Source organism: Ornithodoros turicata, chromosome 5 (genome assembly GCF_037126465.1).
Source record: "Ornithodoros turicata isolate Travis chromosome 5, ASM3712646v1, whole genome shotgun sequence".
Classification (NCBI taxonomy): domain Eukaryota; kingdom Metazoa; phylum Arthropoda; class Arachnida; order Ixodida; family Argasidae; genus Ornithodoros; species Ornithodoros turicata.
Window position 1 is genome coordinate 16433939 of NC_088205.1, and position 27723 is coordinate 16461661.

The following is a 27723-nucleotide window of genomic DNA, read 5'->3' on the forward strand; positions in this document are numbered from 1 at the left end:
ATTTCAATATATCGGCTGCCGTCACAGAACAGCGCCTTAACAAGCACCAGATCCAGACTCACGATCTGCACACGCGGATCCGACAGAAGAGTCTGCTTTCATTTCATGCCCCTACGCACTGCGAACAAGAAACGTTTTCACCGGTCTGACGCACGTGTCGATATAAAGAGAAAGAATGAGAGAAAAGAGGTTTGTGCAACGTTGCTGCCCCTGTTAGTTTATAGCGTTCGTTGGTTGGACTGCCGTTCGTTACATTCGATAGTTCAGAGGCGGTTTCTCAATAATTTGTGCCCGGCCAACTGGGATTGTTTACCTGGATGCGTGAATGTGGCGTTAGTGTTGGACGAATGCAACAACTCAGGGAAAAGAGGCGCTGACGCCAGGAATCGAACCTGGGTCTTCTGATTTCCGGTCAGATATGCTGCCACTACACCACATGATGACTGATTTCCGGGCGTATGAGGCTTACTTGTTTGTGTCGTCCCTAAGTGTGGTCTGCCTCGGCCAAATCTCGTTCTTTACGTCGTTAGTGTTGGGCTGTGTATGATTTAGCCTTTCATGACCACTGTAGATGTCGATTATGTTGTATGTGTGCTCCGAAAGCGAAATGTCGGTGAAAGCGAAAATGTCGGAGTCGAAAGCGAATGTCGGTGTGCGAAAGCGAGTTCAAGCATTTGAGCTCCGGAAAGAAATTTTCGCGTTCGGAAAGTAATTTAGCGGGCAACCAGCCTCTACAGCTCAACTGGTTTGACTGTATTTCGTTCGTGATGGGAAAACGAAAGGTCAAAACAACTTTAATATACTAGAGGGCCTGCATTATACTTCCACACTCTTAAAAAAGGGCGTATTTTAACTCCTTTTTAGGGAGTACACCCTTGCCACATATATATCACTCCCTTTGGAGCGTACAATTACTCTCCAGTATGGAGTTAAAGGGTCTCCTCACTGAGGAGACTCCGTTTGAGAGTAGTTGTGCACACAAAAAGGGAGTGATATATGTGGCAAGGGTTACTGACAAAAAGGAGTTAAAATACAACCGTTTTTTAAGAGTGCAGATAGATTCCGTTTCTTTCAAGTTCTTTCGTTGTTGCCTAAAAAGGCCCTCTGCGCCGGACACCTTGCCAGGAACCAGACCAAGCGCTTGGTAGAAGTAACCAAGACATATTCTATTCCATCTTCCGTTTGTGTTTCCCGTCTTAAAAGAGTGCAGAACGGGACACAAACCCCCCCCCCCCCCAATCATTCCAGAAATCAACAGTCAGGCACGATGGAAATTGATGTTCTGAGGCTGGAACACAGAAGTAAGGACAACGCACAAGCCTCAAGTGCCTAAGAACAATGTAAGGTACCCTTCCCCCAGTTGGTGATAAATATAAATTAATTTACACAACCAATAGTGGCTAAAGAACACTCTCTCCTCAGCACCTCATAGGTTGACAAACATATACACCCGCTTAATTACAAACAAGTGTACACTAGCTTTTAATATAGAGTACTACAAATTAGTTCCGCGGCTTGCAACACGACGACAGCCACCATCGCCTACATCATCAAGGACCCGAAAGCGCTTCCCAAGGTTGCATCTTGGATCATCCCGTCTGGGCTTCCTCTATGTCACTGTGCGCCAAGGGCAGACATTGCCGGAAGTCCTTCGAACTTTGGGGGTAGCGCCGAAGCACATAGACAGACATGCTGGGCCCGCCACCTCCCCTCACTACTTCGCCACGTAGGCATGTGACGCCAGGATGACGTCTCCTTGAGCCAACAGCCGCAGACGATTTCAAACACAGGCTTTCTATATGGTTACCAGTGGCTTCCCATGCGGCAGATGACGGTCGGCCGCTCAGAGCACGGTCGTGATTGGCGAACTCTCAATGACTACGTCACGCCGTCTAACTGCCTCGTCCCCCCCCCCCCCTGCGATAGTCGTGACTTTGCCTGCCTAAGCCAACACCGCCTAGATACAGAAGGCCGTACAGACTCATCTACGTGACGTAACAACTAAGAATCAGCCAATATGGATCGTGTTCTCAACGGCTGTAGCCAATCACGAACGTGCTTTCAGCGATCGTAACCATGAAGACGAGCCACCGTCGGCCTCATGGGCAGGAACTGTCGCGTGCGAGTAAACGTCCCCCGTACTAAATGGGAAGACAAAATAAAGCGCAACATGGTCCCATATTTTTCTCAAGACTGATTAAAGCGCGTTCCACTTTTAATCTACAGGTTCAAATTTTCGAAATTAGTTGCAATCATCTCCGAGTTTCGCAGAACGGCGAATCGCGGTAGCAGACTTATTCTGACTTTATATGTCGACGTAGCGAAGGGGGAGAGGAAGCAATAAGCAGGCCTGCCATCTGTATCTAGGTGGTGTTGCCTACGGCAAGCAGTTCCGTCATTACCACCACCACCGTCAAGTCAAACCGGAGCGCTGTCACGTGGTTGTCACGTGTACTTTTACAGCTTTTACTTGACTTTTACAGCTTTACTTTTACTTACAGCGCTACACAACCCTTCAACGACCCTTCACAAATGTGACACAACCTTTCACAGACCAGGAGCGCCGCCAGGACCTTTTCCAGGGGTAGGGGGCAACAGTCTCAACGGTTGTTTGAGAAGCCAAGGGGGAGGGGAGCAACGGTCTCCCTTGCCCTCCTCCATGACGGTGCCCATGCGCGCCACCATACACAACGCTAATGCAAGACAGCATCCACAGCCAAACGAGCCTTTTGGGATTCCTCCGATGCAGCTTGGCGGCGCCCGTCTCGCAGCCTCGGCCTTCTTTCGCCGACGCTACTCCGCACAGCTTTCATAACCCATGGCGCACACGAAGCACGTATGGCGCCCAATAGACACGTCGGCAGCATGGCGCCCGCGCAGACACGTCTGAACCTGTCGATCACCACAGCTGCACTGCCTAGAGCCGACGCCTCGCGCCGCGCGTCGCGATTTCCACGCGCCCTCTCCTTCCCTCTCCGCTCAGCGCGTATGCGCGCTGCGCCGTGGCTACAGACAGACCACGCCGCGATTCTTTCGTAGCGAGGACTCTAATGCTAACGCATTCGGAGTCACACAAAACGTACCTTATTAGAAACACCTCGGCCGGCGCTCTACAGCTTTCCTCTCGATACTTGGGCGCTTAAACCAATATAATTAGGCTGTTAAATTAATTATAACAGGCACAATGCAGGACTGCTAAGAACATTTAGTTTCCCCCTCTTTTTTTATCTTGGCGCATGTTAATTACGGCACCCTGCACATGTTCGCACGCTAGGCATGACTGGCATTGCCATTGCCGGATGAGCGCGAGGAAGGCAACGCGCAGGGCTACGCTAGCTCATACGATAGCGTAGCAAAGGTTTGAGGAAGAAGAAGAAGAAGAAGAAGGTCCACACCGGTTCTGCACATTCCTTCCGAAGCTCGTCGCGAAAGCCAGTGGTTTAGACGAATCTCTGAATGGCTGAAGTCGAGGAAGTAACGGGCCGCGTTCTCGTTTCAGAAACCATCTATACGTCTTTCGCCGCAGCATGGCTGGGTAAGCCTTTTTCAGATTCGGTCCTCTCGTATTATGTCGCTTCGCTTGTAGGGAAAGGTATGAAGCTCAATATGCGCGCTTACACGTAAAGTATACTCCCGGTTGCGGACGTAACATGCTACTTGCTGGCCGAACGAAGATTCGCTGGCGTACCACGACACATCTACGCGATAGAAATAAAAAAAAATCGTGGTATCAAACTCTGGGTAACAAAGTAACAGCATCCCCGGCATAGGTGGTACCCCTTTCAGTAGCTTGGTGTGACTATGCGGAGAACGCCATGGAACGCCCAGTGGAAATGCACGGAGAGCAATTCTTTTTTGTGACCAATTTCGTTACCAGGATTCTTTTGCAGGTTCTGATCGTATGAATGCGTAGTCGTACGCCATCAGAAGTCTGTCACGGCCTCCACATCCGTTAGGCCTAGCAAGGTTGTATCTGCTGCGGCAGAAGTGCTTCACATGGTTTTATGCAGATGCAAAAGATTCTAGCCACACAATTTTATAATTACTGCATTTTGCGATTCGGTATGTGGCCCTCTTTCACTTCAAACGCTTTCGCTAATTTTGAGAACCCAATCGGCCTTACACGGAAGTATACCCGTCGCATATGAAGCCATTAACCTCGGTCACGCGTTATCTGGTCCGGCATGACGTATGAACCGCGGCGTGACAAATGTGTCAATCTTTAGTACTTTAATACCAACAACGAAGGAATAAACAAAGGCCTCAAGAGAAATGCACCCCTCGAAATCTCGGGACCCTACTTTTCGGCGTACCATTTCCTCTCCATTCCGTACGCGAAGTATGCTGTTTCTAGAGCCGTCGCAAAAATCACGCGCCAGAATAATTCCTAACCATAGCGATGACTTCTATTTCGCTGAAGAATGCGTTTGTCTTCGCACACTTGTAGGCTCCATATGCATGGGCACCAGTCTGGGTTATTCTTCACCAGCGGTGAGTAGCCTACTCGAGCAAGCCAAAGAGGAGGAAGACGAAGTTCGCCTCTTGCTACGGCCCGACGATACCTTCTGGTTTGGTTCTCTGCTCAATATGGGAGCGTTGTTCGGCTGCTATTTCGGAGGTGAGCGGTTTCAGTAAGGTAAAATCATATAGCACAGCGGTCTACCAGAGTTCACACTAAACCTGTTCCTTCGATGGCGATTCAAGGTTCAATGACATCGGTGGATCAGGTGCCCTATAAGCTGCATAAAGCTGCTATCTATTGAACCAACCCAGTGTGTTGAAGCCTGTGTCTGCAGCGGTTAGTGGATGCCGCCGTGCTAGCCATGCCGCACACAGACAAACAGCTCGTGACATCTACTACACTCGCCTCTTCTCGCCAATGGCTACCGAACCCGAGCACCCCTTCAGAACGCTGCTCCCTTTGCCGTCGATAGTTATCGCTAGAGTCCTTGCGCATGCTCGCCGACCTGCAGATTACGTGAACTATACTAAGCGAATCTCGTCACCAGTATTTTGCCTTGCAACACATGCCACAGCTTGACGCTGGCTCACGAATTTGTGGATTTTTCCAAATTACAAGAAATAAGGACTCCTAACCAATAGCCGACTTCCAATTCAATTTGAAATACGCTTCCTAGATGATTGCGCTGATGACTAGCGAATTATCTGCAAGGAGAAGTGCAGAAGAATCGAAATGTTCCTCGGGCGTAATGTCTTCAAGTCGCACAATGCTTTGTGTATCTTTAACGGCCGAAAACAAAGGAAGTTATGTCTATGGCAATAATTCCTTTATGTGATGCCCTTTTGGTCTTGTACGAAGTACTTGGTACTCAACTGGAGCCGTTAACGACTCAAACCCTTCCACATCTTCTTTAGAGACCACGCAAGTGCCAATTAACAACGAACCCTTTCAGTGCTTTGATACTGGGACGGATCCACTAAAACAATATTTCAATCATACGATTATTGAGCGGAGAGATATATGAAGGATGGAACCTAACCCGTACCAGCCAGTATACTTTGACATCTCTTTTCTATAGGAGCTCTGTGTCAAGCGGTTGGCAGACTTCGTGCCCTGTCCTTCTGCTGCTTGGGCTTTATCTTATCGTGGCTTGCTTTGGCGTACGCTGGACAGCGCATAGTGTTGTATGTGGGTCGTGTGTGCACCGGCTTCTTCACGGGCATAGTGTCCGTCGTTGTGCCGGCTTATGTGAGCGAGCTGTCTCCAGAGGACAGCCGTGCCCTATACGGAGGCACCATCCAGCTGGCCATCACTTTTGGCATCTTTGTCTCCTATCTAATCGGCACATTCTTCGACTGGTCCAACCTTGCGCTCTCGATGGTGGTGCCTCCAGCGATCATGATGCCATTCTTGCAAGTTGCTGTGGAATCGCCGCGGTGGCAGATGGCAACACACAAGTAAGTCTTCCTATTGTTCTTGTCGGTAGAGAGCTCGTGCATTTTTAATTTTCTCTTTTTCACTTTGTAATCGGCGTACCGTGTTGGTGTTTACCATGTGTTTAAGGATGTTTTTGATTTCGAAAAGATGCGGGATGGCAGAACGAAATAGACAAGCCTCTTTTTTGAACACAAGGCACTTTGTTTTGAATAAGTTTTGCTCTAGTTTTGTCGGGGCAAAGTCCAGACGTGCTATATATATACATATAATTAGGGAAAAATGAGAAGAAGACAAAGAGCTTACAAGAAAACACAAAGGGGAGTTTATTGACACTTAGGGACGGGGGTCGACGTTTCGGCGGTAAGCGCTGCCTTCGACGGGATTGGGGTTTGGTGACAAGAACAAGCTTTATATATGGAAGAGGGTATGCTTGTTAACGTTCTTGCATAGCGTGTTACGGCGCTAGGGACAATGAACATAAAAGTGGAAAGGCAAAAGGGGGACTCGCCGCCGTAACCTACAGCACAACCTCAGGATTTTCTCGCTTACTTTTTTTTTTTGTGTGCGTGTGTGGTAAGAAGAGAGGAAACACCGAAAAGTATTCACTGTTACCGGGCATATCACTTCATAACTTAATACTATGTACAGCGCAATCGTTCTGCAATGAACATGGTAAGTGATAGACTTTCTTTTTTATCGGGAATCCTGACCAGAATGACGCTTTGACTGTTTGGATCTCTTGACTCGCCTGTCACGTGACCGGTTGGATCTCCTGACTCGATGGATCTCTTGACTCGTTGGATCTCTTGACCGGAAGAGTTTGATATACATATCAAGACTTTTATCTCGGTTCGGGTCGGGAGCAGCGGATTGGGAGCAGCATACGCCTGGTTTGTGGATGGACATATAAAACGTTCCGAAACCTGTGCGGATAAAAACGCGGTGAACACCGCACGCCTCTGCGGAAATCCGCATTTTATCCGCAGGTAGTGTCTCTGCCGATGTTCCCCATAAGGAGCCGTGATTGCGAGCACGTAGTGAATAAAAAATGGCGTCGAAGCGTGCCATCCCTTGGATTAGTTGCTGTGCCTTTCACTGCTATTATTGGACAGCTGTGGATGACACGACGTTCCTGCGAAAGTTTGCATGCTGAACAGTCTCTAACACATTTCCCTCGTGTAACTTTTCCCTAGAAATGCAATAACCGCGGATGCGAATGCAGCTACATCTATTTCAACGAACGGAGTTGAAGATGTGGTCACGGATCGTACATGCGCGGATACCGTGCGGTTGTGGATGCTGTCAGTCTTATTCGGGCTCACCTCTGTCTATAAACGCCCACGTATAAAATTGCGGTCTTGTCCTGTCTCGCCAGCTTTGACGTCTTTCATGTCTCAGTTTGTCTTGCCAGGTCGCATAAAGTGCAATGTCAAATTAGTTTAAAAGCCCTCTGTGTTCCTAAAAAGCGTCGAGTCCAAGATCAAATGTAGAATACCCACAAACAAAGAAACTTTCTAAGTTTAATATTTAAGCTTTCGCGTGGCGGACTACACTTCATCAGGTAGTAGATGAAGAGTGGTCCACCACGCTGAGGCTTTTATATATATTAAACTTGGAAAGCTTCAGTGTTGTTCTTGAGAACCCTACATCAAATTGGAAGGTAAAAAAAATACTCCAATAGTTACTAATAGTACACTACACTCTTGAATTTCACCGCATAGCACGCTTCTAGCCAACCATCACCCCGAATGACACGTGTATGTGGAAACTTGATAGATATGAAGGATAAAATGAATGATTGGACAGAAGAAACCGGGAGGCGGAGCCTACTTTGTATTATGCCGTACAGAATGGCACAAAAATAGGCCCCGCCTCCCGTTTCCAACAAATCAGGGGCGAGAAAGTTGTCATTCGGGATGATACTTGGCTATGAGCGTGCTATGTGGTGAAGTTCATTTTTAAGAGCGCAGCTAACCATGGCCAACGCATGCTGACTACGAGACGCCTAGCTCATTCAATATACTGCAGGATAATAGTAGCTAGCACTAGCATGTCAATATAACTATCTTTCCAGGAGAGCTGAGGCCATAGCTGGCATGCGGGAAATCCGACCTGCTGACGCTGCTGTGGACGATGAGCTTCTTGTAATCGAGGCGACCTATCTTAACATCCCAACGCCTCGCGTCCACATTGCAGTTGCCGTGCTCATCATGTTCCTGCAGCAATTTTCCGGGATCAATTCCATCATATTCTATGCCGGGGCCACATTTTCTGATGCTGGGGTAAACCTGTCGCCCGATGCTTTGGCTTCCCTGCTAGCCGCTCTTCAGGTAAAAAATAAGTTACTTTTTGTGTTATACATGACATTCTCGGGTAAACAAACAATCCCTCGCCACAACTTCCGGTGCCACGAAGACTTCCGGTCCTTCCGCGACTAACGACGCTCGGTACCGGCCGCCAAACAGATTTATACTTTTCACTTTCCTGATTTGTTGAAAACGCGAGGCGTACGCCTTTTTGTGGCATTTTGAACTGCCACAAAAAGGCGTATGCGATCCTCTCTCTCCTCAAATCAGAAGCGATAACTGTATCAATCGGCAAAGTGATTGATGGCTGTGAAACCGGATGTCGTTTTTGCACCAAACCGGGAGCGGTGAAAACGGCATGTATTGCACCCGGCGCCGTTAAAATGTCGTGGTATACAGTGGTGGCCTACATATCACGGAACGCGTGATCCGTGAATTTTGTCCTCGGCGCGCCGCGTTCACGTATCGCCAGGAATTTGCCGGCTAGCACTTGGCATCGGGTTGGCCAAATATATTCGGTGTCGTCAAGTCCGCACTGCGAAGGTGGCGAGGGCCAGCATTGTCCCGCACGTCGAAGCTCAAGTATAAGTTAAGAGACGACGAAACCAGAAGACGAACGACCGCAATGCCCCTAGCGTGATCCAAGCAGCTGAAACCACGAGGTTCCTGACACTCTGATTCGGGGTCGGGCACTCATGTTCGAGTGGCAACGGTCACGTGATCCAGCGCGGGCGCCTACCTAGAAATTTTCGAGCGCTAGGCAGTGTTGCCATGGCATGACCACCCGAAATCGCCATAGCGCCTGCCGCCACGCCGTCGCCGGCTCTGCAGATCGGTGCGCCGCTGCCCGGGAACGAAGTTTTAACTTCCTTTCGCATTTTAGAGAACTACTGGGAGAATACGCCATCATGATGTGGTTTTCTTCTTAGTTCTGCGGCAATAACGTTCCGGCAATAACGTTCCGACCATTCGTTGTGTGCAGCAAACTGTAACTTTCGCTCTCATACGTAGTCTGCGGCAATGGTGTGATCAGTCGTGAAGCCGCATACATTACGCGCGCAAATCGAAGCTCCGTGACCACGAAGTACCTTCATAAACACGGGGGGAAATGTGGGGAGCTAAAATATGTCAATGTGACATCTCCAGTGCGTTTTCCCATTGCTGCCAGGAAAACACTTTCTGGAAGGTTCCAGAAATGATTATAGTGTCGGTACCATCAAAACTTCAGTGTTACGAATACAGAGGCGGCGTTTTCAACAAAATGTAATATTGTGATTGAACGACAAAAATATTTCCGGTGTGAAACATAACTAACCTTGTAGTTCCGTAACCTTTAATTATGTCTAAATGAGCGCTCCGTAGGCTGGGGTAAGTGTCATTAAATACGCCTGGAGTCAATGGGAAAAAGCGCAATAAACCAAGTTTTTCGCATAGTTAAACGCTTTTTTTTAAACATTAGCCGTCGTGTGACTCGAAGTATGGAAGCAGGGGTAACTAAAACCAGTGACGTCATTAGGGGGTGCGGGGAGTGCGGTCCGCACCGGGTGAGGCAACGGAAAGGGGTGACGCGCTGCACCAGTAGGCCCCCTCTCCTTCTCACCGGGGAGAAAATACACCGCTCGCGCGTTCCTTTTAAACTTTTATCCGGCACTGTGCAACACGCTGAGCCACGCAGTCTTCCGCGTGGCTATTGCCCATGATCATACACTGTTAAAAATGAACCTGACCGCATAGCACGCTCCTAGCCATTAGCCAACCATCATCCCGAATGATATCGTTCTCTCCCCGGATTTGTTGAAAACGGGAGGCGTACGCATTTTTGTGACACCTATGCAGAAATGTTAATTGTCACAAAAAGGAGCACGCCCCGCGCTGTCCACAAATCAAGAGTGATAGAGGTATCACTCTGTACATTGGTTAGCCTTCAGCGTGCTATGTGGGGAAGCTTTGTTTTAAACGGGCGTTCACACGGGCCAACTTTCTGCACCAACTCGAACCAACTTTGGAGTTGGTGGCAGTCGGCCGACATCACCAACCATGACCAACTCGAGTTGCTGGGAATCGGTCGCCGAGCGAAAACTTCGGAGAGTTGGTGGTGGTCTAACCAATCAACGTGAGGAGCGTTGCCACGTGACCCTCGAGGGCGTCAAGCGATTTCGTGCCCATCGTACTGCCTGGCGTGGGTTCAAATCCTACAGGGATACTTGGGAATTTTCTTTTTTTTTTTGGTTACTAGCGCCATATAAACATATCAATAGGCATTTTTTGGAGATGCTGGTGACTTTCTGGCGAAATAAAATGACTTCCCAAGATTAATGACAGTTAAAAAAAAGTCACCAGCGGTTGGACTTGAACCCATACACCCCGATTGTCCTAAGGTTGGTTGTGGGCGGAGCTAAGAAGTTGGTACGTGTGAAGTGGAGACGGTACAGTCTTGAAGTTGGTACAAAGACGTTGCTTCGAGTTGGCCTGAGTTGGTGCTGAAAATCGGCCCGTGTGAACGCCCCCTAAGAGTATAGCTTCCTCGCGACGCCAAACTCTGTGTTTTTCGGAGGTTACGAAAACTGAAGCTCGTGTGATGCCATATAGGCTGCTGATAGTAAACTGGTTACACTCTTAGAAATGAACTTCACCGCATAGCACGCTCCTAGCCAACCATAATCTCGAGTGATATCGTTATCTGCCCTGATTGCTGGAAACGGGAGGCGTACGCCTTTTTTGTGACAATTATGAACAGCATAAGTGTCACAAAAAAGGCTACGCCTCCCTCTTTCGACAAATCAGGGCAGATAACGATATCATTCGAGATGATGGTTGGCTAGCAGCGTGCTATGCGGTGAAGCTCATTTTTAAGAGTGTATAGTGTACAGGGTGGGCGCTCTAAAAGGTCAATCACATTATAGCGAGTGGCGCGATACCCACTTGACTTCCGCTGCCTCTGAGTAAAGAATTTATGCAAGAGAAACCCACCAAGAAATCGTGGTTACGGAGCACTCGGTAACAAAATAAATACGACCACGCAAACTTTCGTTTTCGACGTAAACACAGCGGTCTGCCAATGGTTGTGTGCAGCTTCTGCCTAGCGACGCTAGCGACGTGGAAACCGAAACAAACTCATGACGGCTAGCACCCTTAGGCGGATGCTATACTCAACAACCGCCAGACGGCCGTATTTACATTGGTATGGCGCACAGGAAGTGTGTGAAGACAGAAGTTCGCGTGGTCGCATTTATTTCGTTAAGCAGTGCCTGGTAACCAGGATTTTTTCGTAGGTTTCTCCGGCATGCAATCTCAGATTAGAGGTAGCTAGTAAGCATCGCGTCACGCGTGACAATGTGGCTGACCTTTTAGAGCATCCACCCCGTATGTCTTCGGTTCCCGTGACGTTTCAGGTTCATTCGCTTCGTTCACAGGTGTCCGTCACCATGACGGCCGTAGCCCTTCTGGACAGCATGGGTCGGCGTACAATGCTTGTGCTCTCGTCCCTCATCTGCAGCATCACACTGGCTGTCATGGCTTCCGCGGAACTACTGGGCAGTGACACAGGAGGCACTTTCGTGAGAAAGATCGGGCCCGTTACGGTCGCAATTTACGTAATCGGCTTCTCCCTCGGAATGGGTCCTGTGACGTGGATAACATGCGCCGAACTCGTGCCCTGCAGAGCATTAGGCCTAGAGTGGAGCTCCATCGCTGCCTTCAACTGGGGATGCTCTTTCATGGTGACTGTTCTGTTTGATAGCTTCAAAGGTACCGTCAGCAGGGGCAGCTTCTATATTTTTTTCTGTATCATGACTCTCGTGAACACTTTAATGATCTACATCTCCTTGCCCGAAACGTCCAAACTGTCCATCGAACAAATTCTGCTGCAAGGTTATCAAGGGGAAGAAGCACAGGCTGGGCTAATGCAAGCGGTGGGGGTGCGTGGAGGTCGGTCACAAAAGGGTGCGTTGTTTAGGTAGCGGTGTTATCGCGAGACTACTCGTGCTATATACCTTATAGGATGATTAGGAAGCTTTGTTTCATGATCCCAACATGTGTTCATTCCACAAAACGGTCAGTGAAAAAAACTTTTATTGAACCTTCATGGTGTGACTCTTTCTGCTGGTCCTGTTTAGTTGGTGGTCTCGGTGTCGAGAACTCTTTTGACCTTGTTCTAAACGCCCTAAACTTAGCCATGAAGCCATTTCGGACTAACCCAACACAAGCGCAATATCAGCCTTTCCAGTAAGTTCTGCGTTGGTTCACTTACTACTTCTTGAGTTGGCCCGATTTCTCTGGTGTATTTCACGATATACCTTTCAGAATTTCGATGGGTATGAGGGGTTAACTCGGACACTACTCATATTGTCCTAAAGTAAAAAGGTAGCGGAAAATTGCGCGTGTTTTGCATAGAGGTCCATTTAGTATTGCGCGCGCATGAGTTTCTAAGTGCGGGACCACTGCGAAACGGACATATTGCGGTGGTAAATACCTCGGGAAATCGAGCTTTACTCGAAAAGGTAAGACAATACTCTTACAAAGCATTAGTTGCCGCATTTTGCCTTTCACCGCATCTTGCCTTCCACCGCAAGCACGCTATCGCGCAGACTACTTGTCCTTCTGGAGGAGAAGGGGGAGAGAGAGAGAGAGAGAGAGCCGAAAAAAGCGAGAACAGAAACACACTAATGTGGAAAATTTGTGCATCCCCAGCGCAACCCTCGAGTAATTACAGGGCAAGCTTCCCGCGGGATGAGACATAATTCGTTGCCTCGCTTTTTCCAAAGTCTTCCGCGATGCTCGCTTGTTTCGAGGCCAGATTTATGACCAGACGCTCTTACTTATCATACGGGCTGTCGCAGCTATAACCAGGTCGGGAAGGTTTATGAAGAGGTTAATTCCCCGCTGATAACGACGGGGCGCCATTATTATCCTCCCCCCCCCCCCCAAACTGTCTGTGTGAAGCGCGATTTGTGGTGGCGAAAATTCGCGCGTTGTACACATGGTGTTCGAGTTGCTGGGGGATTTTGCGTAGCAAGAGGGGGGTACGTCACCATGCAGGAAGTTTGTCTCATCTATCTCAAGTTTAATGTTCTTATTTTTCTTTCCTTTTCTTTTTCTTTTTTTTGTGTGTGTGTGATAGGATGAGGTACGGGACGTGTGAGGCATCTTGCTGAAGCTTGAAGTGGTGTTGTAGGATACGAATACATGAAAGTCCCAATGGTTATACGTATTTTCACACCAATCAACCGAATGCCATCAAGGCAAAAGGGCGCGCGCTTGGAGTTTGCGTTCTGGTTTTATTGTTCGCTCTGTGCCTTTTCAATGGGATGCGTTCAAGTGTATGAAAGTTCGTGAGGGGCACCGTCACAGCAGGGGATTCTTCCTGAAGCCGTGTGATAAGTAGCTCCAGCGTCGCCAGTGTCCGTCTGTTACAGGGAAGTTTTTTTAGGGCAACAGTGCACGAGCATGGACATATACATATACGGAAAACGCCTTTTTGCTTCGACGTGCCCAGCTGAATAAAACACTACCAGATGCGAACGTATCCAAAATCCTACCATCCCCAACTAAGAACCTGCAATACCCTACATAAAAAAGCACAATGTCTACCCATCGACGATCAATGTAGACCCAACTCTTTCATAAGACCAAGTCGAACCATTCCATCAATACCGTGCACGCCCCCCCCCCCCACCCCCCCGTCATTCGATCTCTTCCTCAAACTGAAAGCAACGGTGACACGCACATTCACGTTTCCTACTGGAACACATTCACCTTAAAATATTGATATGTAGCCCATTTCCTGTGTTCATGCTATTACCACCCAACTCCTCGGAGACGTAAAACCGTTCTCGCGTCTGCGTATGAGCGTTTTTTTTTTAACATCCTCCGGTTTTTACACCGTGCCTGGACTACATCGCTCTCACTTTCGGAACCTTATCACAGTGCCCTTATTTCTCGATGAACTCCGGGTTAAAATAAACCCCCACAAAAAGAAAAAAAAAGGGGGAACCTTTTTATAACCCATACAAACGCTGCATGCGAAATAGTGGTGTCTTCAAAACTGCGCTGTTCGTACGGTTGATTACGCACGACGTAGCGTTCGAAATGGCTGCTTTTAAGGAACGTTGGGGCCTCAATAAAACGTGCAGGAAGGTTTGCGAGGGGAAAAGTCACGTTGGAGCCAATGAGCCGTAGACATAGATGGGGAAGACATTCTGCGGTGCATTGCGGAGAAGTTACCGCGCCGCTCGTCGCAACGTTGTCGTGTGTGTGTAATATAACAGGGGGGAAATGGTTCGTGTCTCGGTGTCTTGTTACTTCAGCGCGGCTCTCTTACGGATCGGGATTGGTTTTAGGAATGCGGTATTGCAGGAATCCATTATGGCTGTTTGCGTTTGCATACGATATCATAAGGTATCATGAGGCACGTATTGTACGCATGCGGACTGAAGCAGGGCAGCATTGCAGTAAAGAATCGTGCGCGCTACGCGAGCTAAACCGCAGGACGAAATACAAGGCGGGCAGGCTGGCATTCACTAACTCCTCTAAAGACACCCACTTTATCGACGACGTAACGAGTTTGTGTACTTGGACTTCGGTGGCATTCGCCAATCTGCCACCTGATACGTGCAGCTGTCGCAAACGACACTTGAATTTGCCGCAAGGTTCCCATAAAATATCTGGTTGTTTATTGCTGCCATAGAATATGCGTTTCCGCAACAATAAGAATAATGCGGTGAACCGAGTTACCAGTACAAAAACAATTGACGCATGAACATTTTTAAGCGAGTCCTGAATACTGGTGACTTGCTTCCTGTGGGTTGGCTCTGCCACGCGGGAACTACAGTTGTGGGAGAGCACGATTTACAGGTGCTTGTAAGAAAAAAATAAAAAGAAGGAAACTTTTCGCAGACAGTTTCCTGCAAACACTGCTACAACAAGGTCTACGCCAATATTCGAACTTTCCGAATACCGAATCGAATAGTTGTATGTTCAATTTGATTTCCGCATCGAATACGGAATTCTGTAATCGAATTTCGTGCTACTTCGAGTGTTACTTGAGCGAGCGCTACTTGTGATCGATATCAATATATCGCCTAGATACAGGGTGTTTATTTTGATCATTTACAGATTTTTTATTAAAAACCTACGAGAACAGCATAGATGTTGTTTTCTTAGTTGAGTTATATGGCCAGGCGGACATCTTCTCGAAGAAAGTATGCAACTGTAAGACGACTGATTACCTAAAATTCATTAATTAGACTTTCAATTATAGGATTTCGGGTAAAAGCAGGATTGCAGAATGAGACTATCCTTGTCGAAAGCCAGTCCACGTTTAAAAAATCCTGACATACGAACGTCCGTTAAAACATCCATCCCCGAAGTTTGATATGCAAATTAACCGGAACCGCGGCGACCGGGAACGCAGGTATCACAGCGCTCATTTCGCGTCATAGTGCCACCTGATTTGGAGCGATGGAGATGATGTGCCGATCTGTTAGTCAGGTAAACCGCTTTCCGGCCGTGGTAAGCCTCCGTCGGCGATGGTGATGCGCTCCTGACAAGTGCTTTTTCGGTTTCGGTGCTTTCGGTTTCGGTTTCGATGGATATTTCACGACACGCGCTCTTTCCTGGACTTCTCGGTAATAGAATGGCTTTCAATGAGGATTGTCTCGCATTTGTTTGTCTCATATTTGTTTTTCCAGAAATTTTTTTAATTAAAGAGTTAATTAGTGAATTTTATGTAACTAGTCATCCTGTAATTACGTACTCTCCTCCAGAGGATGTCCGCCATGCCATATAACGGAATTGCAAAAAACGACATATATGCCGTGATCATAGCGTTTTTATTTTAAAAAATCTGTGAAGGTTAAAAACAAACACCCTGTGTATCCGTACATGTGCTCCATGTGTATCCGGTTCGGGTACACAACTATCAGCTTCGTATTCGATTCAGTTTTAAAATAACTATTCGCACGGGCCTAGCTCCAACGCATCTTGCGCGGAGTGCGCATCAAATAAGAACCACGGGTGCATTGTATGTCTTGTCTATTTTACGGAGGTCCAGTAGCCTAACTGTCGCTGTCAGATGAAGAGGGCTCTCTGACCAAGAAAGTCTGACCGTAAGCCGAGGATTACGGAGACCAATTTAGTCCCCTACGTTCCATCTCGTTAGGCAGGAAAGGCTCAGTCGTGAGTAAGTGGGTTAGGGACACGGAAGATCTCCGCAATCACGGAAGGGAAACGGGAATCAGAGAAATGATGTGTACTGCCTCCCACTATTGGACGTAGCAGTATCGTTTGTCTTTATCGGGCCAACAGAAATGCCAGGACAAACCCGGTATCTGTTACAAATTAAGTATCTCCATTAAGTTGATTTAACTTGCGTCTACGAAGTTATGTTGGCTATATATAGTAAGACGTGTTTAGGTCCTCTGAATAGATGTATGCAATAAACACGCAAATTCAGCAAAATTATCCTCGAGGGAAATTCATTTAGTCTATTCGTTGACGACTTTACTGATAGTTTAATATGAAACTATCGAAGCAAGAGCTCGTATCAACTCAGTTCTTGCGATTGAACTTTAGAAAATACTTGCACCACAATGACATCATATGCGTACCGACATCACTGAACCGCGTGCTATGTCGATGTGCTCTGAAGGACGGTATCGTAGTTGAAGAATGCAATTTTGTGCACTGCGATGCAGCACTCCGTGAAACGGTAACAACGTTACCCATCACGGAATAAAGAAATATGCAGGGTGTTTCTTTTTTTTGCAACACATTTTTCATTAAAAGGGGAGTTGTGGATTGGATTGGAAAAAGAAAGAAAAATATGGAGAGGTTAGTCCCGACCCAGTCAGAACTGGCTACTCCAAAACGCGTTTGTGAGTGAAAAAAAGAAAGAAAGAAAAACGGGAGTTGTCTTAGGGGGGACGCTCTTAAGTCATTGGATTACTACTAGGAAACCGTATTTTTTTCCCAATTAGGGGACGAATTATGGGATACTTTATCGACTTTTTAATTATTGACTTTAGGGAGCACGTTGCAATTGCGATATTAAAGCCTGGTCTCCACATGATCCGCTCGAACCATTGATGAAGCAAAAAAGTAATCTCAGCGCGCGCAATAGACTATTGCAGCTCTGTCGTCTGCTGCAAAGCGCAAGTCATCTACGTGCAAAAGAGCGACAGTGACGATATTTTAGTGACGTCCCCGTATTTTACTTAACTTTGCAATGCGTAGCACTTGAAGTAAGCTGTTCGGCTGATTCAATAACCCACTGGGTAGTGTAAGAAAACTTGACGTCGTAACTTCTCGTCACGTCTCAAGCAACACATTAGTCCCTCGTCCCCGATAACGACACTAGCCCCCTCCGGTGTCTCGACTCTTTCTTTGGACAGCATTACTTACTTTGGGCAGACTTGAAAGGTACGTAATAACCAAGCTCTCAACCCACTCACACGCATCCACGACCGCACCCTGCACATGCATGTCAAGTTCTGGCGAAAAACAATGATCCTAATAACAAAAGTCACCGAAAGAGGGCGAGATTAGAAGAGACTTTGACTAATGATCCCCTGGGCCACGCCAGAACCTTAGGTCATCATCCGCGAAAGCATGTATGGACTGAGACGCACTTTAGGGATTCCTTACTTGAGGAGGATCTAAGCGCCTCCTGTGTAGCTTTAAGTGTGATTAACGATGAAAGGCGACTCTCTTGATTTTCTCCGCGTTAATATTTATGAGCATGACGTGCCGCTCAAAGTGGTGGCCACCGAGAGAGTAGCCGCAAGGCGGAGCTGGTGTAGCGTGTGATGGGAAATCTGAAGAGGCTCGGACGGAAGAGAGAAGGGGAGCGTTTCTATTACAAGCTTCTGCGTTGTTGAAATCGTTGCGAAACCTTACTCTGAGCGCCGTATTAAATCTACTCCTATTACTTCTAAATCTATTGGCCTATTATGACATTTCCCCCCTTTTCTTTTCTTTCTACTAAACCTACCCCCAACCCGCACCCTATTATGAAAGAAAATAAAAAGTGGTCTGAGCGTACTGCACACAAAGTACTGACACTGTGACGCAAGTAGCCGAGCGCTGCGTCTGTAGCGGACAAATTTTCAAGCATTCAAGATCACGAGGCGCCGTTCGTGTCTGGTTTTTGATTGCACAGTGCTGAGGCACCTCTCTAACGAAAATGATTTGCGTGATGTTCTGACAAGACTGCGCCGCGAAGCAACTGTATGAGCGGTGTATAGACGTGGACTGCAGGAAGGAGTGGGGGACTCGTATGCGGTCCGTGCCCGCTTCAGGGATTACTGTGCCCACATTCGACTGGGAAGTCTGCCGGAAAACCCAGGGAAAACCTCAGACAGCACAGCCGGTGCCCCGAGATGCGAACCCGCGTCTCTACACAACCTCGAGGCAGAAGGCGATCATCCTAACCACCACGCCACGCGAGCTGATACAGCTCGGTATGCTTTCGACCAATGCAACTCATTTTGTTGCTCGTCTAAATGAGTTACCTATAGGAGACGAAGAGAGGGAGAGAAATATTGTGAGACTTCTATGAACAAGAACAATGTGATAAGAGACAAGTGGAAGATGTGGTAGGATGAAGGAAACGTGTTTACATGATTGTGAAGGATGGATTCCGGGTCGAGCTACTCATTTTGTGACATAAGTGTAAGAGGGCCGCCCTCAGTGGCTATACACCCCTAACTATCACTAACTGTTACTAACTACCAGTGATGGCCACTAACTACTTCTGCAGTAGTACTACTATAACTACTAACTACTTTGTGATGGAGTAGTTTAACTACTTTTCAGGGGAGTACTTAAAACTACTTCTTTAACTACTGCAATGTATTTTAACTAAATCTATAACCACTTAACGTTGTTCATCAACACCAATCCCTTGTAGTGTTGTTGGACACCTAAATATGAATCACAAGCAGTGATAATGACATTTAACATATACTTTTGTGCCTACGTCGCTTAATTCACATACTGTCGTAAAATCCATTGCCTGTCCCTTATATATTTCGCGCTGACAAGAGCTTGTTGCGGAAATATTTTCTATGGAGTGAAAGCTTCCGTTACAAAGGTACGTACGACGGAGCATGTATGAGATTTACACTCACGCTCCTTTGTCACAGCTCAATGCGCCACGCACAAATATTGTGGTGGCTGCCGATTGCGCCACTGTGGACCGTAACATATTTTCGCTTAGCCACGATGATCGATCACGTAGCCATCCTATGCGGTTATGTGTACACCAGGACGGTAACCAAGGTATTACGCAGGCCGCTACGATCGTCAAATACAAAGCTTGCGGCGGGATTCTTTCTGTGCCTACGTGATAAACTAAGTTACAGAATTATTTCGCAACAAACGAGGCTTCACTAGACAAGCATTAAAAGTGAAGATTTAGTACACATGCACCTCCGTTCTCATCAAACAAGTAGCTGAAGGTAAAAGTCGGAAGCACAATCGTGCCGTAAAGCTTGCGGCAAAATCTGAAGTAGTTGGCGCCTGCAGTAACCTAACTACTGTAGTTAACTACTCGAAATAGTAGTTTAACTAGTAGTTGCCAGTACATTTCTGCAAGTAGTTGATAACTATTTTTTAACTACAATCAGGTAGTTTAACTACATGTAGTTAACTACTGGCCATGACTGCAACTACACAGCCACAAGAGCGGCGCAAGCCTTCTTTCACGCCGGCTGCGTTCCACGCTGCTTTCGCTCTTCCTCCGTCTCACTCACCCGCTTTCGGCGCCCAGCAGCGGCATCCGCTGCTTGCGTTGTTCCCCGGTTTCGGCAGCTCGTCGCCTTCGCTCAGGATCCGTCTTCTTTTGGCGCCTACTTCGCCCGGCACTGGTACTCGGTTCACACTCCATTGTGTATTTGAATTCAGCCCATACGCGCCTTGTAAACCCCCAAGTGCAGACTAGCCCACCTATCTGGCGCACCGCCAAGACCGCTGCCGCTCCGTGGCCTACTTTCCCTTACTGCCAACTCTCCACTGCCCTCCTCCTCTCTCACGCAGTGTACTTCCCTCTCCACGTTTTTGACCACCGGTAGACACCGACACGACCATGGAGGAAGGAAACCCAGGAGCGGCCCTTGAAGCTTTTTCCCATTGGGACGGGCGTGCCGGCCCTCGCATTGCATTCTGGGATGCTCTTGTCTACCATGTGACCGCTCACGTGACCCCAAGGGCATGCGCAGGCCCGCTCCCAAAGCAGACGACGGGAGTCGTGATTGTCTTTCAGCTCAGATACCTGCATTGTGATGAAAGCCGCGCGTCCAGTTATATTTGTGTGTGTTCGGAGATTTACTCTTGGTTTACCCTTCTACTACAAGACCGGTCACAGTCTGCAGGACAAGCACGCAAGACTAGAAACATCATTCGTGGCAGCGACGTTTGTGAGAGGAGGTGGCCAACTTTTGTGTTTGTTGCTGAAGTGGTAAAGCATGCCATTAATCAAACTTGTACAACAATGAAGGGAATCAGATGAATCTGCAGCTGTAGCACAGCGCCAGCTTGCAAACGGACGATTCAAGATGACTCTCTCACAGACAGAGGTACAAAACAACCGATCATGGAAGTACGCACTTAAGAATGAAACGTTATTCTTGTGTTATTCTGTGACAGAGCTGCTTTCTGTTGAACGACAGCTGCAGCCGTGGTAACAACATGTTAACATAACGTTGTTTCCACGATGGTGCTCACATTTTCAGAATAAATGACGTTGGAAATGCATAAAAGCACGGAAAGCAGCGCGAGCAACAAAGTGTTGCCAAACCGAAACTTCAGAAAGGATCACGTTGTGGACAGGAAGTAATGGCGGATTTGACAGGAGCGACCGCCAGAGGGATCCCACGGAAATCTGTTCGAAACGGCCGCTCCTGTGTTTCCTTCCTCCCATGGACACGACACACTTTTCCTCCAAACGCCGCTTCTAATGCTTACGCATTAAAAAAAAAAAAAAAAAAAGTTTCATTCTCATTTAGAACGAAAATCGTTCAATGCAGACTTGTGCCCGTTGCTACAAAAAGTAATTGATTACCCTTACAGATTACTTGACTCAAAATGTCATTGAGTAACGAGTATAAAAGTAACGCGTTTTTCGTGCCGTTACTTTCAATTCATGCAAAAAAATTCCGCACCTGTGAGCTTCGAAAAGAAAAAAGAAAAACCCCAACTCCCAAGTGATTGGGACACCTGAAATAGCGCGAAAGACTCGCGCCGTGAGAAGTAGCAATAATGTTTTTTCCCGCTTATACTACAGTAGAGCAGCCCAACAAAGAAACACGAAATTTGTCACAGATCATTGTTAATTTGAGTCAGACTCTACTTCAAAAGTAATTGATTACACGGTAACTGATTACTCAAAATTGTAATCGAATTACTTGAAAAATTACGTGTTCAAAAGTGTAATTGATTACTCAAAAAATTACTCAAAAAGTAATTGATTACAAGTAACGCAGTTACTTGTAACGCGTTACGTGAATCAATAGTAATGTGGTCACCTTGTGGTCCAAGGTCGTGCTGGAGACTGGGTTTCCGGCAGACTTCAGGACGCATACTCCACCCTTTTCCTGCTGTCCCCTCTCCATCTGTCCACATATGTACGCTCTCATAGCAAGAGTTGCTTCGTGACGCCAACACGGAATAAAAATAAACAAAAACCATGGCTTTAAGCATTATACGAATACATTCGCATGTCAAGGGCTCAACTTTTTCCTCTATGGATGTTGACTATTTTGCGTCAAAACAAAAAGAATGTCAAGAATATTTAAAAATGCACGAACTATAAATGCCCAGTCATTTGCATCCTGCCTCGACGTACCAAGCCGTGTGGACCGATAACACAAATCTACAACTAACAAAGGTCAATATCTACGGAGAAAAAAAAAAAACAAAAAAAAAATACACGCCGTGTAAAGTTCAGGAGACATCCTCATAAAAAGACACTTCACTTTTCCTATCCATCCAGAACACCTCCAACCACCAAGAGCTAGAGTAGTTTCAAAAAATAAATAAATAAGTAAATAAATAAATAAATAGAGGCAAAGCCCAATGACGTTACCTATCATCCCAACAACTACCTAACTAATTTTCCCCATCACGGCTTCGTAACTTCATTTTCCCGCCCCATCAGTCAACCGACAACAGCACAAACTACATCTTTCCACGGCATTCTACCAAGCGCTACTTGATCTCTACAGCGGCGCGCGCAGCTGCGAAACGCAGCTGCTCAAACTTTTCGCCACGCGTTCGCCGCGGCGAAAAACAACGGTGCCGGCAAAGAAAAATCGCGTTCCGTTTCGTTAACCCTTGCCGGGAAATTAAGATACCCAGCCTCGGGGCTCAGCAGGGCGTTCAGACGGGAAACGTGAGGAAAATAAAAGATACCCCGCTTAAACGCTCGCTCGCCTTATATTCCGCCATGCGCTGATCAAAGAATAGGTAATGAGAGAGGGTTCGAGGAGAGAGAATCGCAGTGGTTTGAGTCGTTTACTTTTCTCGTCATTGAGAGAAAGGCTGTCGAACTGTATATGTGCGTTTTTATCGCTAACATCATTTTAGCTGCCGTGAAACAGCTTAGAAGGGGAGCGGAAATCGCATCATACACGGCACCTTGCGATGACGGTGTTATACCTTTGCGCTTTTCTGCTGAGTTCTCGCGAAGACGGATTAGCAGGGGGATTGAAAGACGTTGTTTTGATAGCCCGGGGCTCCGATTAGTGTTGGAAGCGAGGAGATGCCTTTGAAAATAATTTGTGACGTGACATCCAACATTATTTTATGTGTGTTTATTTTGGACCCAATCCCCGGGCAGGGGTGGAAGCCCCGGGGCGAAAACCAGAGGATAAAATCCGCACATAAAACTAGCACATACCAAAAGCTAAAATCCGCACTACAAGCACGCGGGATGTACATAATTTGTATCATAAAATAAGATAAATAAAGTAGAAATAATACAAACTAAAGAAATCCAATCAAAAAGAGCACCACTAAGAGAACTGGTATGATAGGTGGCGCTACGCCAGAATCAGCTTTATAATTAATGGTGTGTGTGACATTACCCGGAGCATGGGGCCAGAGGGACCGGACATACGCAAATGCAGGGTAATGTCGCACATAGAACTCGCACCAGCAAGCTTGCACTTTATCTCTTGTAGGGGTCATCGTTTTCGGTATTGACCGAAAAGCGCCGGAAAGCGCTGGCCAGTAACTTTTCCCCGTGTTCGGAGAGAAAGAAAGAAAAAACGCCGATATCCGCCGCGAAACTGCCATGTGCGTCAGAAAAGTGTCTCGAATTCCCCAGTTTTAGTCACAGTTATGTTTAAGTCCACCACATACACACACACATAACCCGAGAACACGAGAATGCGAAAAGTGGGTCCCTTCCAATATTCGGTAGCCTAACGTCGATCAGTGACGAGCGTCAACTTCGCGATGAACTATCTCAGTATCTTCTGCATCTCAGTAACACTTGTGAAAGTGATCTATTGTTGTTGGGCTTCTGGGCATCCCGTGAAAAGGACTGGCCTGTGCTCGCTTGTGCTGCACTGGACCTGCTGTCAATGCCTGTGTCTTGCGCTAATGTGGAGCGGGCAATCTCCAACTTAAGTATTTTTCACAGGAATGAGCCGTCTGCGATGTCATTTGAGTCCCTGAATGACATGACAATTTACAGCAACAAGTTTAAGTTGTAGATGGTCAGCTGCAAAGAATCTCATTAGTAATAAATAAATTTGTACTTCATTCCGTATGCTTCATGTTTTTCGTGTGTTTTTTTTTCTTTCTTTTTGTTTTGTTTTTGCCGTGAATAACATAATCAGAAAATGTTTCGCCGAAAACAGCCGGCTCTTTGTGTTCGGAAAATTGGCGAATTTTTTCAGCACTTTTTTAGAAAAAATATTCGCCGAAAACGAGAAACCCTTTGTAATTAAAGAATGATAGGCGACGAGCATGCACCAGCCGTCGGGTTCGAAGCCACACCTTCCGATTTCTGGTGTTCCTTTCTTTTTCTTTTTTCTTTTTCACCATGCTGAGTTATAAAAACATAAAACGGGGTACATTCAACTGCTCGCTTAAATTCTCTCTTTAGACTTGCGGCGCAAGACCGTGATAACACACCTTGCTAAATGAAAAAAAAAAAAAAATACTGAGCTTCTTTGTTCTCTAAGGGACTATGAGCTTCGGTTTTAAAATTTGTTCTTCCAAACGGAGGATCGAAGTTGGTGCATGAACGGGGACTTTTATGCCACGAGCTTTATTTTTCTCAATGCAGTCAAAGCGTCACCTTAGTTGCCGGTTTGCCGTAATGCATAGTTTCCATGTTCATAGCCGTGCACAAAACAGCTGACCGCGCCAACGTCTCCAACGAGTCAACTTTCTCTCCCCGCACTTTAACAACTTTCTGTTCCTAAACACAACCCATTATCTGCACACTCGCCTAGAACTACGATAAACTGCCAGGTACAAAGACATATCTCCCAACGCCGCCACACAAGAGCGCCGTGCCTCGCGCGTGCGCAGCCCTCAACGGTTCCGCTCGCGCTATAATTTCTCTCTCAACAGCTCCTTTGATGAGCCAGCGTTCGTTCTGCAGCAGCATCAACTCATTTTCGCAGCCACGCTAGCGTGAACAAAGCTCTACGCATCATTCACGCACCAGCAAACTCATTCTGTCCGACGCTGGCCACGCGCTCCGACTGTCACGCGCAGAATGTGCGCGCATGCGCAGACAAAGATACGGGACAGTCGTCAGCCGTTGTTCCCTGTGAAATTAACTTGAGTCATTTCTCATTTAGCTCACATCCGGCTACTGCCTCGGGCAGAATTCAACTACCGACTAGTGTGGAGACGGGTCGGTTGTACGTGAGAGAGACGCGTAGAGCATGGTTGAGACGTATTCTAAACTTACGGTGATAATTAAGGCCGGAGGGGTCGGAGAAAGGAAGGGGTCGGTTTAAAAAGGTTAATTGGGTCATCCAGCGGAGTAGGGGAGGGGTCGGTGTGTGTTCATAGAGCTACTGCCTTTGTGCCCAGATGGGTATTATACTGGTATTATACTATACTATTAGGGGGGGGGGATTTATTGGCAGAAAAAAAAATAAGAAAAAAGAAAGGGGAAAGGTCAGCTATGCAGCACGCCGGCTTGCTATTCCCTTAAAAAATGAGAAAAAGAAAGGAAAAATATAAACAAGAGAAGAGGAAATAACAAAAACATGAATAAATAAATGAAAACAAGAAGAATTGAATTGAAATTGAATTGAATTGGATCCAACTGAATTCAGCGGCCGGGGGTCGCTTGGTGAGCGGATCGTAGCTGGAGAAGGTACTCTCGCTTCCAGCGTTTCCAAAACCCTTCCAATTCCTCGTGCTGCAAATGGTGTCGTTGCCGAAGCATGGGGCAGCTCCCTACTGCGTCAGAGTCATCAACGGACAAAGTCATTCTTGTTCTGCGGCGTCCCACGAGGAAGTTAGACGGAGTGAGTGCAAGCGGGTCGTAGATGCGGGCTGCACCGTGCAGCACCGTTCGTTTCGTATGTGTGGCAGTGGCAAGATACGTGGTCAAACTGCTTATGTTAAAGGTGATGTCATCCGATGGACTGTGCCAAATCATGCCCTAAATCTTGACTGTGGGATCGGTAGAGACATTGTCGTACGCCACGCTCTCTGTGATGAAACGCCGGGTGAGGGTTACGGAATTAGAAGCCCACTTCCGGAGATCCATACCGGCTTCCGCGAGAATGGCACAAGCGTCGTGATATAGTCGGAGGGCGTCTTCCTGTGTCGATGCTCCGACCACTAAGTCGTCGACGTAGAAGCTGTGCTGAAGGCGTTCGGCAGAAAGCGGATAGCGTGCGGCGACGCTATAGCGAGGTGATACCGGAGTGTGGCGTCGAGCAAGAAGGGACCAGATGACGCGCCGAAGGGGACTTTGGTCATGCGCCACTCTTGGATTTCAGGATCCGGACCGTTCGGTGTGGGCGGCTGGGCTACCCGAGGAAACGCAAGGCATCACGGTCACCGACACCGCGACTGCTTTATTACTATTAGGGGTATGTGTCGCACCGATTATTACTATTAGGGGTACACTCTTAAAAATGAACTTCACCGCATAGCACGCTCCTAGCCAACCATCACCTCGAATGATATCGTTATCTGCCATGATTTGTTGAAAACGGGAGGCGCACGCCGTTTCTGTGACAATTATGAACAGCATAAGTGTCACAGAAAAGGCGTACGCCTCCCGTTTCCAACAAATCAGGGCAGATAACGGAATCATTCGAGGTGATGGTTGGCTAGTTGCGTGCTATGCGGTGAAGTTCATTTCTAAGAGTGTAGGGCTGCAATCTCAGAATATTTATCTATTCGATAGCCTGGGGCCTCATTCGTCCGTATTGCACTCATCGTTTTTTTAGAAAGCTAAAACCGAATACTAACTAGCAAGTCAACCGGGAACATAGACCACTGTTGCTCGACGAATTGGGGATTATTTCCCACCAGGCGTTGCCCCAAGCCGTTTTACCGCAATTCTTCTAGGAAACTAAAAAATATTTAGCGTTCCCTATCACATGTATAACTTGTAGTGCTGGGACTACAAGTAACAAAGCTGTTAAACTATACCACCAACATAACCTGCCTGTCTGCTGTATACCTTTAAGTACACTCTAAGGAAAACAAAGGGTGCGAAAAGGCGTACGCCAACTATCATTCTATAGTTACCACCTAGGTCAACATACACTGTTAAAGCAGAACTTCACCCGCTGCCCTGACTTGTTGAAAACAGGGGGGAGGCGCCTATCTGGGACAAGATAATGTGTCCCAGATAGGCGCCTCTTCCCATTTTCAACAAATCAATACACAGAATGATGGCTGGCTATGAGCGTGCTATGTGGTGAAGTTCTGTTTTAACAGTGTGGCGTCTGATAAAGGGTGTAAAAGGGTGGTAAAATCAATTATCTTATATTCATCAAATAGCTGCAAAAAGGCGTACGCCCCCTAGCTCACCGAATCAGAAGCGGTAACCCCATCATTCGTAAGTAGCAGGTAGAACTTTGCAACCTTTTACGCCCAACATGTGCGACAACTATTACTTCCTAAAAGGTGCAAACTGCTCCACCCTTTTTTTTAAGAGGGTATAGTGCGTCGCATCTCTGAGAACTTTCAACCATTACCTAGTTTTGAGAGATATTAGTTCTCCAAATGGGCACGCACCGATAGCTGGTCGTCAGTTCGTGGCCCTAAGAGTAGAGGTAACATATATTAAATAGGCACGCATTTCACGTTAAATTGTGTTTACTAATGCGGGCCCCGCACCGCGTACTTTAGTATTTCAAAATGCCTCTTCCACTATTCATACTCGACCCAGTGTGCATGAGCATTTCAAAATGCCTCTATTTCTATCCATGGCCTAGTCAATATGTAGCAATTTGCAGCTTTAGAATAACGTATCCAAGCGATTTGAGCCCCCAAACAAATACGGAGTCGTCACTGTGAATTGCGCAA

The 27723-nt window shown here is 47.1% G+C and overlaps 1 protein-coding gene across 1 annotated transcript; it reads left to right on the forward strand.

Annotated features, from left to right (window-relative positions):
• The first annotated feature begins 3321 nt into the window (after positions 1-3321).
• On the forward strand, positions 3322-12289 carry LOC135395335 (uncharacterized). Its single transcript, XM_064626567.1, has 5 exons — positions 3322-3535; positions 4448-4618; positions 5541-5919; positions 7974-8229; positions 11619-12289. Exons 1-5 carry the CDS (start codon positions 3457-3459, stop codon positions 12162-12164), a joined length of 1431 nt encoding a protein of 476 aa, XP_064482637.1. The 5' UTR covers positions 3322-3456; the 3' UTR covers positions 12165-12289.
• Positions 12290-27723: the final 15434 nt, after the last annotated feature.

Coding starts and splice junctions, on each gene's coding strand:
- LOC135395335 (XM_064626567.1), top strand. CDS start 3,457: ATGGCTGAAGTCGAGGAAGTAACGGGCCGCGTTCTCGTTTCAGAAACC. Junction 3,536..4,447: donor TTTCGCCGCAGCATGGCTGG/GTAAGCCTTTTT, acceptor GCACACTTGTAG/GCTCCATATGCATGGGCACC. Junction 4,619..5,540: donor GTTCGGCTGCTATTTCGGAG/GTGAGCGGTTTC, acceptor TCTTTTCTATAG/GAGCTCTGTGTCAAGCGGTT.